Genomic DNA, 13,494 nt, shown 5'->3' with positions numbered 1-13,494 from the left:
CTTCCACTAGATGTCACCAGCCTTTACAAAGTGTTTTGAGTCTTCTGGAGGGAGATCTGACCGAACAAGAGCCATGGACCGATGATGGCCCATTAGACACCTGGCGCGCGAGTTCATGTTGGGTACCCTCGTTCCAATACGTTATAAAAGAGTATGCATTCGTCCACCTTGAATATTATTCATGTTCTGGTTAAAAAAGGCCCTAATGATTTATGCTATACAACGTTTGACATGTTTGAACGAACGTAAATATTTTTTTTCCCCTCGTTCATGAAGTGAAGTCCGGCGGGCTTAGATCATGTGCTAACAAGATGGAGATTTTTGGACATAAATGATGAGCTTTTTTGAACAAAACTACATTCGTTATGGACCTGTGATACCTGGAAGTGACATCTGATGAAGAGAATCAAAGGTAATGGATTATTTACATAGTATTTTCGATTTTAGATCTCCCCAACATGACGACTAGTCTGTATCGCAACGCGTATTTTTCTGGGCGCAGTGCTCAGATTATTGCAAAGTGTGATTTCCCAGTAAGGTTATTTTTAAATCTGGCAAGTTGATTGCGTTCAAGAGATGTAAATCTATAATTCTTTAAATGACAATATAATATTTTACCAATGTTTTCTAATTTTAATTATTTAATTTGTGATGCTGACTTGACTGCCGGTTATTGGAGGGAAACGATTTCCTCAACATCAATGCCATAGTAAAACGCTGTTTTTGGATATAAATATGAACTTGATAGAACTAAAAATGCATGCATTGTCTAACATAATGTCCTAGGAGTGTCATCTGATGGAGATTGTAAAAGGTTAGTGCATCATTTTAGCTGGTTTTATGGTTTTGGTGACCCTGTCTTTGAATTGACAAAACATTACACACAACTCTTGTAAATGTACTGTCCTAACATACTCTAAATTTATGCTTTCGCCGTAAAACCTTTTTGAAATCGTAAAACGTGGTTAGATTAAGGAGATGTTTATCTTTCAAAGGGTGTAAAATAGTTGTATGTTTGAAAAATTTGAATTTTGACATTTATTTGGATTCAAATTTGCCGCTCTTGAAATGCACCTGCTGTTGATGGAGTGCACCACGGGTGGGACGCCTGCGTCCCACCTAGCCCATAGAGGTTAATGTACATTTTATTACCATTCGTTTTTTTTATGATTTGTGAAGCACCCAAGTAGTACATTTGAATAGTTAATGAATGCTCTATGAAGCACTTATGATAAGCAAGTTGGTTCACCTATAATGGAGAAACATGTTCTTCACTGGAAAGGATCAGCTGTGAGAAATGTGTAGACAGAATCAACTAAATATAAAAGGGAATTGTCTTGGCTCTATTCAATCTATTTCTATCTGCTGTGATCAGAGTGCTTCACATCCCTGAGAATACACTTCAGCTTTGAGAAACGAGTCAACTTCTCTGAAGTTGTACTGCTGCTGCTGTTGTTTACGTTGAGGTTCCCCTGAAGACTACCATTATCTCTAGTAACATAATTATCAATGTTGGGGTCAATTCGGAATTTCTACATTTATTTCAATTAAAACAATTAATTGATCCCACCCCACAGTGAGCAGAATTTGAATTGAATTTGAATTCAAGGAAGTAGAATTGAATTCCAAGCAATTCAAACCAATTCAACATAAAACGTGAAAATCTCATTAATTTGGCAAATATTTTATCGAAAGGATATATGCCACTTATTAATGCAAAGAATACACATACCATTTCAAATATTAGTTTGTTTACAACTCAAATATATCAAACAGTATTTTTCTTTGTCATGAGATGTTAGATTGTTCCCTTCCATATAGCAGTGTTTGATCTAATGAATTCTGATATTTTTAAAGATAGTGCATTCGCAAAGTATTCAGACCGCTTGACTTTTTTCACATTGTTATGTATGTTACAACCTTATGCTAAAATTGATTAAATCGTTTTTTTCACCTCATCAATCTACACACAACACCCCATAACGATGAAGCGAAATTTTTGCAAATGTATAAAAGATCCTAAACTTAAAAATCACATTTACATAAGTATTCAGACCCTTTACTCAGTACTTTGTTGAAGCACCTTTGACCATGATTACAGCGTTGAGTCTTCTTGGGTATGACGCTAAAAGCTTGGCACACCTGTATTTGATTTGGGGAGTTTCTCCCATTCTTCTCTGTAGATCCTCTCAAGCTCTGTCAGATTTGATGGAGGGCGTCGCTGCACAGCAATTTTCAGGTCTCTCCAGAGATGTTCGATCGGGTTCAAGTCCGGGCTCTGGCTGGGCCACTCAAGGACATTCAGAGACTTGTCCCAAAGCCACTCCTGCATTGTCTTGGCTGTGTGCATAGGGCGTTGTCCTGTTGGAAGGTGAACCTTTGCCCCTGTCTGAGGTCCTGAGCACTCTGGAGCAGGTTTCATCTAGGATCTCTCTGTTCTTTTCTCCGTTCATCTTTCCCTCAATCCTGACTAGTCTCTCAGTCCCTGCCGCTGAAAAACATCCCCACAGCATGATGCTGCCACCACCATGCTTCACCATAGGGATGGGGCCAGGTTTCCTCCAGATGGTCTGATGGTTTAATCAGACCAGAGAATCTTGTTTCTCATGGTCCGAGAGTCCTTTAGGTGCCACTGTGTTCTTGGGGACCTTCAACGCTGCAGAAATGTTTTGGTACCCTTCTCCAGATCTGTGCCTCAACACAATCCTGTCTCAGAGCTCTACGGACAATTCCTTTGACCTCATGGCTTGGTTTTTGCTGACATACACTGTCAACTGTGGGACCTTATGTAGACAGGTGGACTCCAATCAAGTTGTAGAAACAGCTCAAGGATGATCAATGGAAACAGGATGCACCTGAGCTCAATTTCGAGTCTCATCGCAAAAGGTCTGTTTACTTATGTAAATAAGGTATTTCTGTTTTTCATTTGTAATAAATTTGCGAACATTTCGAAAAACATTTTTTCGCTTTCTCGTAATCGGGTATTGGGTGAAGATTGATAAGGGAAAACATTAATTTAATCCATGTTAGAATAACGTATATATATGTAACGTATATATTTCAAAACAATAAAGGAATGATCAACTATTATAGACACCTGAACCCTCAACATGATCTTAGAATGTTGCCGGACCACTTTAATTATTTAAAATTGTTTTAGGAGAATGACTTTTAAAAATGACCTTATGCTACATGTCAAAATAAACATTACTATGGCGATAAGTCATTTGAATTTCATTGAATTTAATAAAAAATGTCACTTCTCTTATATGTAAAGTCCCCTGTTTTGGGTTCTGGTACCGGTTCCGATAGAGATTTTCACTTTAAAATTGATATTTGGACACCATAGTTCAAAATTGATTGCATTGAGCGGTAGCCCTGATTCTCACAGACACAGGAGTATGTCTCTTCTGCCTATGTGAAGCAGGATGTGAAATCTGACACTACTTGAAGCTGGGATGTCCCTCCTACCATTTCATTCGCTCTTCCGACTCTCCCATCAACTCCTGGCTGAAATCTACATCACAGCCACTAACAACATATATGCCTGGAATCCTTACACCGTAGCGCAGCAGGCTAGTGTTGTTTCGTCGCTGTAGCTTATTCAGAGATCGATTTCTTGTCAGTAATCTGAAATAATTCATTGATTTTAAACAAAAAAACACTTTCTGTCTGTGTCACGGTTGTTGTCGGTAGAAATGGACCAAAACGCAGCAGGTACGTGAATGCTCATCTTGCTTTTTAATTATCTTTCAAAACGAACATACAAAATAACAAAACCACGAACGATCAACAAAAACAGTCTGGTAAGGCATAAGGCGAAACACAGAACAATCACCCACAAATCACACATACAAACACACCCTAATATATGGAACTCTCAATCAAAGGCAGATAGACAACACCTGCCTTCAACTGAGAGTCTCAACCCCAATCAACCAAACATAGAAACACACAACCTAGACTAACCATAGAATTACTAAACATAAACCAAAACCCGGAATTACTAAATTAAACACCCTTTACACAAACACACCACCCCGAACCACAGAAAACAAATACCCCCTGCCACGCCCTGACCAAACTACAAAACAATTAACCTTATATACTGGCCAGGACGTGACAGTACCCCCCTTAAAGGTGCTACCCCAGAAGCACCTTAACAAAAAATAACCCCAAGCAACACCAACAAAAAGTCCCCTTTTCTAAAGGGAGGGAAGGGAGGGTGGCTGCCGTCAACGACGGCACTGTGCTACACCCCCTCCCCAACCCACCTATTTCTGGAGGTGGCTCTGGCTCCGGCCGTTCCAGGCTGTCGGGCCACTCTGGCTTCGCCGGGGGGCAGTCGGGGCAGTCTGGCAATTCGGGAGAGTCTGGGCAGTCTGGCAATTCGGGAGAGTCTGGGCAGTCTGGCAATTCGGGACAGTCTGGGCAGTCTGGCAATTCGGGACAGTCTGGGCAGTCTGGCAATTCGGGACAGTCTGGGCAGTCTGGCAATTCGGGACAGTCTGGGCAGTCTGGCCACTCCGGCAGTTCAGGGCAGTCTGGCCACTCCGGCAGTTCAGGGCAGTCTGGCCACTCCGGCAGTTCAGGGCAGTCTGGCCACTCCGGCAGTTCAGGGCAGTCTGGCCACTCCGGCAGTTCAGGGCAGTCTGGCCACTCCGGCAGTTCAGGGCAGTCTGGCCACTCCGGCAGTTCAGGGCAGTCTGGCCACTCCGGCAGTTCAGGGCAGTCTGGCCACTCCGGCAGTTCAGGGCAGTCTGGCCACTCCGGCAGTTCAGGGCAGTCTGGCCACTCCGGCAGTTCAGGGCAGTCTGGCCACTCCGGCAGTTCAGGGCAGTCTGGCCACTCCGGCAGTTCAGGGCAGTCTGGCCACTCCGGCAGTTCAGGGCAGTCTGGCCACTCCGGCAGTTCAGCGCAGTCTGGCCACTCCGGCAGTTCAGCGCAGTCTGGCCACTCCGGCAGTTCAGCGCAGTCTGGCCACTCCGGCAGTTCAGCGCAGTCTGGCCACTCCGGCAGTTCAGCGCAGTCTGGCCACTCCGGCAGTTCAGCGCAGTCTGGCCACTCCGGCAGTTCAGCGCAGTCTGGCCACTCCGGCAGTTCAGCGCAGTCTGACCTCTCTGGCGACTGTTGACTGGCGGGCAGCTCTGACGACTGTTGACTGGCGGGCAGCTCTGACGACTGTTGACTGGCGGGCAGCTCTGACGATGACTGTTGACTGGCGGGCAGCTCTGACGATGACTGTTGACTGGCGGGCAGCTCTGACGATGACTGTTGACTGGCGGGCAGCTCTGACGATGACTGTTGACTGGCGGGCAGCTCTGACGATGACTGTTGACTGGCGGGCAGCTCTGACGATGACTGTTGACTGGCGGGCAGCTCTGATGATGACTGTTGACTGGCGGGCAGCTCTGACGATGACTGTTGACTGACGGGCAGCTCTGATGATGACTGTTGACTGGCGGGCAGCTCTGATGATGACTGTTGACTGGCGGGCAGCTCTGATGATGACTGTTGACTGGCGGGCAGCTCTGATGAAGACTGTTGACTGGCGAGGCAGGGTTGACGCACTTGTAGCCTGGTGCGTGGTGCTGGTACTGGGATTACCAGATTATGTACACGCACCTCCAGGCTAGTGCGGGAGCGGGAACAGGACGAGTCGGACTGGGTTGACGCACTTCCGGGTCCGCACGAGAGACAGGAGCTGGAAACCCAGGGCTATGGAGGCGCACAGCCGGTCTAGATCTTACCTCCTGCACAACCCGCCTTGGCTGGATGGAACTAGTAGCCCTGTACGAGCGGGGTGCTCGTACAGGGCAGACTGGGCTGTGCAGGGGCCTGATGGTAGCCGTGCGTAGAGCGGGAGTTGGGTAGCCTGGTCCTCGGAGGCGTACCGGCGACCAGATGCGCTGCGCAGGCATCCTCCTACCAGGCTGGATGCCCGCTCTAGCACGGCACCTGCGAGGGGCTGGAATAACGCGCACCGGACTGTGCGTGCGTATGGGTGAGATAGTGCGCTCCTCAGCGAAACATAGCGCTCTCCACCCCATACGCTCCTCCATATAACCACGAGTAGCTGGCTTCCGGCTCTTCTTACGCCTAGCCAAACTACCCGTGTGCCCCCCCAAAATGTTCTTGGGGGTGCCTCTCGTGCTTCTCCTTCAGCGCGTACTTGGCCTCGTACCACCGCCTCTCTGCCTTGGCTGCCTCAATTTCCTCCTGCGGGCGTCGATAATCCCCAGCCTGATGCCAGGGTCCGGCCCCGTCCAGAACTTCCTCCCAAGTCCACTTCTCCCGCCAGTCCAACTCGAACTCCGTCTGCTCCTTCCTCTGCTGCTTGGTCCTTTGGTGGTGGGTGATTCTGTCACGGTTGTTGTCGGTGAATGAGGACCAAAACGCAGCAGGTACGTGAATGCTCATCTTGCTTTTTAATTATCTTTCAAAACGAACATACAAAATAACAAAACCACGAACGATCAACAAAAACAGTCTGGTAAGGCATAAGGCGAAACACAGAACAATCACCCACAAATCACACATACAAACACACCCTAATATATGGAACTCTCAATCAAAGGCAGATAGACAACACCTGCCTTCAACTGAGAGTCCCAACCCCAATCAACCAAACATAGAAACACACAACCTAGACTAACCATAGAATTACTAAACATAAACCAAAACCCGGAATTACTAAATTAAACACCCTTTACACAAACACACCACCCCGAACCACAGAAAACAAATACCCCCTGCCACGCCCTGACCAAACTACAAAACAATTAACCTTATATACTGGCCAGGACGTGACAGTCTGTCATAGACGGAAGAGATTAATATGAAATGAAAGATGAGATCAGGCCTCCCGAGTGGCGCAACGGTGTAAGGTACTGCATCGCAGTGCTAGAGGCGTCACTAAAGACCAGGGTTCGGTCCAGGGCTGTATCACAACCGGATGTGATCGGGAGTCACATAGGGCAGTGCACAATTGGCCCAGCATCGGGGGAGGGTTTGGCCGGGGGAGCTTTACTTGGCTCATCGTGCTCCAGCAACTCCTTGTGGTGGGCTGGGTGCCTGCAGGCTGACCCCGGTCGTCAGTTGAATGGTGTTTCCTCCGACACATTGGTGCGGCTGGCTTCCGGGTTAAGCGGGCAGGTGTTAAGAAGTGCGGTTTGGCGGGTCATGTTTCGGAGGACACATGACTCGACCTTCGCCACCCGAGCCCGTTGGGGAGTTGCAGCGATGAGACAAGATCGAAATTGTGGAGGAAAAGGGGGTAAAAGAAATATATATATTTAAAAAAAGATGACTTCAGGAAGACAAGCTAGATATCTGTGAGACGTTGACAGCAATGGGGGCCGACGTTTTGATCAAGAGAGAACTTTAGAAAATATGCACATCTTCTCTAACGCTAAATATGCAAATACGTATTTTACAGTTATAAAGAAGGTGAAATCTTATAGTTAGTTGTTTTATAAATTGAATATACTAAAAAGATATGAGTCATTTCAAGCCTTATTCATACAGTTTTGTTGAATAGGAAATAAATTATATTTGTATCATATTTGTACTGTGTACTTGAGCTTTTGTCCTCAAAAGCGACTACACCTCAGCAATTTATAACAATTTTTACCAGAAAGGTGAGATTTGAACCTTTCTTGGAGTATACAACATTACTAGTTATTGTTTATGGCCCTCACATGATAAATAATTACTTTTGGGGATTACGTAGATTACATTTTCAATTACATTTAGATACATTTAAGAGGTTTTAATTCAAATTGAAATTACATTTCCTGTGGGGTGTGGCCAATTCAAATTCAAGAACTGAAAAAAAAAGCGCAATTTGCAACTGAATTCAGAATTGACTCAGACCCTGATAATTACAATATACAGGTAATTATCATATATGCCATTAAGCAGATGCTTTTATCCAAAGTGACTTACAGTCATGCATGCATCATATTTTTACGTAAGGGTGGTCTAGGAATCAAACCCACTCTCTTGGCGTTGCAAGCGCCGTGCTTTACCAACTGAGCTAAAGATGAACATCTAGCTAGCCATCATGGTAAACCAGAGAGCCATAAAGCAGGAAGAACGCTATTGATCCCTGGTCAGGCTGGTGTGAATCTCTGATTCCTAGTAACAGTCACCAGACACACTGAGGCCCCACAAGACTTAATATGTGAAACTGATCATTAAATCACAAGACAAACTGTGACCTCACAGCCTAGTGTGAGTGTACTGGGCATGTTAGCAGGACTTGCGTTACAGGGAGGTCAGATGACTTCTCTCAGATTAACGTGACGGCATGGTAAAGGTTTAGGTGCTGCTTTAGGCCTCCATGCTGGTGTACCCTGGTATCCTAGCGGTTAGAGTGTTGGTCCCATAACTGAAAGATTGCTAGTTTGAATCCCTAAACTGACTAGATGAAAAGTCTCTTGATCTGCCCTTGAGCAAGGCACTTAACCATAATTGCTCCAGGGTTGCTGCCAATAATGGCTGGTCCCTGATTTTGACCCTACTATCTGAGGGTGTATTTGGGGGAGTAGGATACGTTTAAAAAATTTGCTGTATCGTCCTGACCTTCATCAGAGGAATGGACAGAATATCATCAGATCGCAGGCACCACACTCGGCTTGACAGACACAGCAACCTGGAGCAGGCAGCCGGTCAGAGATGAGAGGAATGTCGTTTCTTACAATATCAGTGTTCAAATGAAAGCCAGGTTTGATAATTTTTATCACTTTATCACAGAGAAGTTCAACCTGAAAGACTTACAAATGCATTTTTAGTTGCGGGTTAGGCTAGTTTTTTATTGTTTTATGCATGGCTTTCTCCCAATCAAACTGTGAATGTAACAGAGTTCGATCTCAAAAAGTTGTTTTAATAGACTAAAAACGTACAGTAGCAATGGGACTAATAACTAGAGAGAACAAACCATATCAATAGCCTATAGAAACATTTAATGACAAGTTTAATCAAGTTTAGGCTTAATAATGACCCATACGGGCCGGGAAAATCCCTCCACGCAAGGTTGAAAACCAAATGGCCAATAACCTATCCTCCTACTAGGCAGATCATAAAATCTTAAATTAAAGTTAAAGTTATTTACAGTAGCTTATTTCCCAAATATTCTATCCTTAGAAGGTGTTAAAAAAAAGGTCTATAACCTAAGTCTGAGAATAGGCTATTCTCAATTGTGAATGAACATGAGAATAGACAACATCGCTTTTAAGCATTTGATTTATCAAGCTAGAATTTTGATGACACTTTGACATTTGAAATGTTTTAAAGTCAGTGTGTTGTTGTGATTCTGGATGGCCAGATAGTTAGCAACAATGACAAGCTGTCATGTGAGGAATTGTAAGTGACCTGTTTAAGCTAGTTTCATCGTGTTCTTGATTCCATGTCTTTTGAGGTGTTTTGACTGATTTCATGCCAATGCTAATACGGCTAAAATGTGCCGTATAGCTAACAGTTACAATGTATTTGAGAGACAACATGTGCAAATTGTGCAAATGCATTCATGTTTTCAATAAACATCGGCGATGAAACATAGTTTACAGGTTGTCAACAATTTAAGCCAACCCTGTCCGAACCATAGTTGCACACACGTTGGTTTTGTTGCTAAACAACCAACCTGTCTATGGTGTTTGTATTGCAAACTAGTTGGAAGAAATGTGCCATATTCAGTGCGTTCAGAAATTATTCAGACACCTGACTTTCTCCACATTTTGTTACATTACAGCCTTATTTTAAAATTGATGAAATTCATATTTTCCCTCATCAATCTACACACAATACCCCATAATGACAAAGTGAAAACAGGTTTCTAGAATGTTTGCAAATGTATTACAAATAAAAAACAGAAACACCTTATTTATTTCAGTCTTCAGACCATTTGCTATGAGATTCGAATTGAGCTCAGGGGCATCCTGTTTCCATTGATCATCCTTGTCCGTAGATGGAATTGTCCCTAGAGCTCTGAGACAGGATTGTGTCGAGGCACAGATCTGTGGAAGGGTACCAAAACATTTCTGCAGCATTGAAGGTCGTCGAGAACACAGTGGCCTCTATCATTCTTCAATGGAAGAAGTTTGGAACCACCAACACTTTTCCTAGAGCTGGCCACCCAGCCAAACTGAGCAATCGGGGGAGAAGGGCCTTGGTCAGGGAGGTGACCAAGAACCCAATGGTCACTTTGATAGAGCTCCAGAGTTCCTCTGTGGAGATGGGAGAACCTTCCAGAAGGACAATCATCTCTGCAGCACTCCACCAATCAGGCCTTTATGGTAGAGTGGCCAGACGAAAACAACTCCTCAGTAAAAGGCACATGACAACTTGCTTGGAGTTTGCCAAAAGGTACCTAAAGCACTCTCAGACCTTGAGAAACAAGATTATCTGGTCTGATGAAACCAAGATTGAACACCTTGGCCTGAATGCCAAGCGTCACGTCTGGAGGAAACCTAGCACCATCCCTACGATGAAGCATGGTGGTGGCAGCATCATGCTGTGGGGATGTTTTTCAGCGGCAGGGACTGGGAGACTAGTCAAGATCGAGGGAAAGATGAACGGAGCAAAGAACATAGCGAACCTGCACAAGAGCGCTCAGAACCTTAGACTGGGGTGAAAGTTCACCTTCCAACAGGACAATGACCTTAAGCACACAGACAACACAACGCAGGAGTGGCTTTGGGACAAGTCTCTAAATGTCCTTGAGTGGCCCAGCCAGAGCCCGGACTTGAAACTGATTGAACATCTCTGGAGAGACCAGAAAATAGCTGTGCAGCAACACTCCCCATCCAACCTGGCAGAGCTTGAGAGAATCTACAGAGAAGAATGTGAGAAACTCCCAAAATACAGGTGATTTGTTTAGATTTCAAGGCACACTTAACCAGCATGGCTCCCACAGCATTCAGCAGTGATACGCCATCCCATCTGGTTTGCGCTTAGTGGGAGTATCATTTGTTTTTCAACAGGACAATGACCACATAGGCTGTGTAAGTGCTATTTCACCAAGAAGGAGTGTGATGGAGTGCTACATCAGATGACCTGGCCTCCACTATCACCCGACCTCAACCCAATTGAGATGGTTTGGGATGAGTTGGACTGCAGAGTGAAGGAAAAGCAGCCAACAAGTGCTCAGCACACGTGGGAACTCCTTCAATACTGTTGGAAAAGCATTCTAGGTGAAGCTGGTTGAGAGAATGCCAAGAGTGTGCAAAGCTGTCATCAAGGCAAAGGGTGGCTACTTTGAAGAATCTCAAATATAAAATATATTGTGTTTTGTTTAACACTTTTTTGGTTACTACATGATTCCATATGTTATTTCATAGTTTTGGTGTCTTCACTATTATTCTACAATGTAGAAAATAGTAAAAATTAAGAAAAAACCTTAAATTAGTACGTGTGTCCCAACTTTTGATGGGTACTGTATGTAAATGTGTTATTTCAGGGGGTTTATACATTTGCAAAAATTTCTAAAGACCTGTTTTTGCTTTGTCATTATGGGGTATTGTGTGTAGACCGATGAAAAAAAACTATTTCATCCATTTTAGAATAAGGCTGTAACATAACAAAATGTGGAAAAAGTCAATAGGTCTGAATATTTTCTAAATGCATTGTATTGGCTACATCATTCTATGGCTAAGCTGAGTTGAGCAGTGTGTCATTTTGTTGGATGATATGAAATATGCCGCCATCAGAGGCTATTTCTTGTATAGCTTGATATTTACATTTGGTATTTACATTTGGTGAAAACTGTTTGTCAATGTCGGTGAATAGCCTATGTCACTCTGGTTGTTGGAGTTATATGTTGTATGGTGAACTTGGGCTTCATCAAGATTTATTTGTGAGTAAATCTGGCATTGATAAAATAGACACTATACACACCTAACCAGCCACCGACCTCACCGTACTCACTGGGTGAGACCACGGCACCATGTACAAGCAACAGGTGGGGGAATATCAGCCGTCCTTCAAAATTATACACAATTTGGTTCTTGTCTTTTATCGCTGCTCCGTGATCCCCAAATACCTCTATCTATCCATGATGCTGCACTGCAGGACATTGTGGCACACAGTGAATTAATGAAGTGGGCCATTCTTGGCATTAAACCTCGTAATTTTATTGACTTGAAAAATTAAACAGGGTTTAATTACAAAACGCGTTGGCTATAAAATAGGCCTGCATAATGTTATATAGATATCACGTAAGAACTGATCATTATTGCTTACCTTCCAACCTGCTGAGCTATTACTGTCTCCTTTATCCTTAAAATATGGCACACTCTTCACCATCCAGTCATAGATCTGAGACAAGGTGAGTCGCTTCTCCAGTGAGCTCTCTATCGCCTTGGTGATGAGGTCCGCATAGGACATATTGCCCCAGGCGTTCCGACGCGACGAGCTGCTTTTCCTCTGCACGGCTGCGGCGGCGGTCACCGAAATCGACCCGACAGGGGATGAGACCGGGGGCACCTGTTGCTGGTGCGGCAGCAGAGGACACGGGTGCTGCTGCTGATGCTGTAACTGCTGTGGATGTTGTTGCTCCTGCTGCGGGTGTATGCAGTTCCCCTGGCACTGAAAATCATTGCACAAAACGAGCGGTTTCTGATCCTCCGGGTAGTCCTCTGACTCTTCTAAAAAACGGAGGTTACTGATGTATTCGACAGGCTCCTGCTTGACTGAAGGCGCCGGTGAAGATGTGTTTGAGCAGGCCGGTTCGATGAACTCTGGTCGAGGCAGAGGCCAGGTGCATGACCGGGGCCTCGAGAGCGGCTCGAAATCCGGGTCTATATCAACCAACTGTTGCGGCAGCGGTAAATCTGCCATCTCTAAAGTAAACGGACAAATAGCTCAACTGTCACATAAAGACACGCAATGAATCGTCCCGTCCAGGCACCAAATGTAAAAGTGTAAAAAGCGTCGTCACTTCTTCATGAACTCTGATTGAAGGCACTAGTTGACCGGTTGTTTGCGATGATGGAATAAAAAATACAACTCACTCCTGATGTCCTTTATCTAAAACTGCGCGTTGACAGGCAAAGTGTATCTGTGTTCTGTTCGTAGAGTCTATCGCGCCTGACTGTCGTTGTCTACTGTCAATCACACATCTATTACGTTCGTAAGTCCTACGAAGTCAACTGGTAACACCCACTAAGACCTTGAGTGACAGTCAGCGGCCACCAATGGTATGTGCATAAGGTAAACAGGACTTCGTTTTAACATAATACATGTTTCTGTTCTTATTCTAACGTGAACAATATTTCCCACCCTGAAAACGGGGGCCAGGGCAATGAGTTAAAACGTTTAAACATGGAAAATGTTGAAGGAAGTGCAAGCGGGTTAGAACAATGTGTTTTCGAGTTATGTCTGTCAAAACATTTTTTGCCTACTTCTTAGTGGAAAGTTGTCTGGCGTGTCAATGTTATTAAGTATATGCCTAAGATACTTGATATAATTTTGGACAAGCCTTGGATTTATAAAAGT

The 13,494-nt window shown here is 44.4% G+C and overlaps 1 protein-coding gene across 1 annotated transcript in view; it reads right to left on the bottom strand.

Moving 5' to 3' along the window:
• Positions 1-13,176, bottom strand: part of LOC106560693 (forkhead box protein O1-A) — a 76,743-nt gene extending 63,567 nt beyond the window's left edge. The window contains exon 1 of the mRNA XM_014123816.2: positions 12,241-13,176. Within this exon, the coding sequence (XP_013979291.1) occupies positions 12,241-12,837 (597 nt within the window). The 5' untranslated portion in view covers positions 12,838-13,176. The remainder of the gene's footprint in view (positions 1-12,240) is intronic.
• Between the last annotated feature and the right edge of the window lie 318 nt (positions 13,177-13,494).

Source organism: Salmo salar, chromosome ssa10, assembly GCF_905237065.1.
Source record: "Salmo salar chromosome ssa10, Ssal_v3.1, whole genome shotgun sequence".
Taxonomy (NCBI): Eukaryota; Metazoa; Chordata; class Actinopteri; order Salmoniformes; family Salmonidae; genus Salmo; species Salmo salar.
The sequence above is the reverse complement of the archived record's forward strand: the minus strand, read 5'-3'. Positions and strand labels throughout refer to the sequence as shown.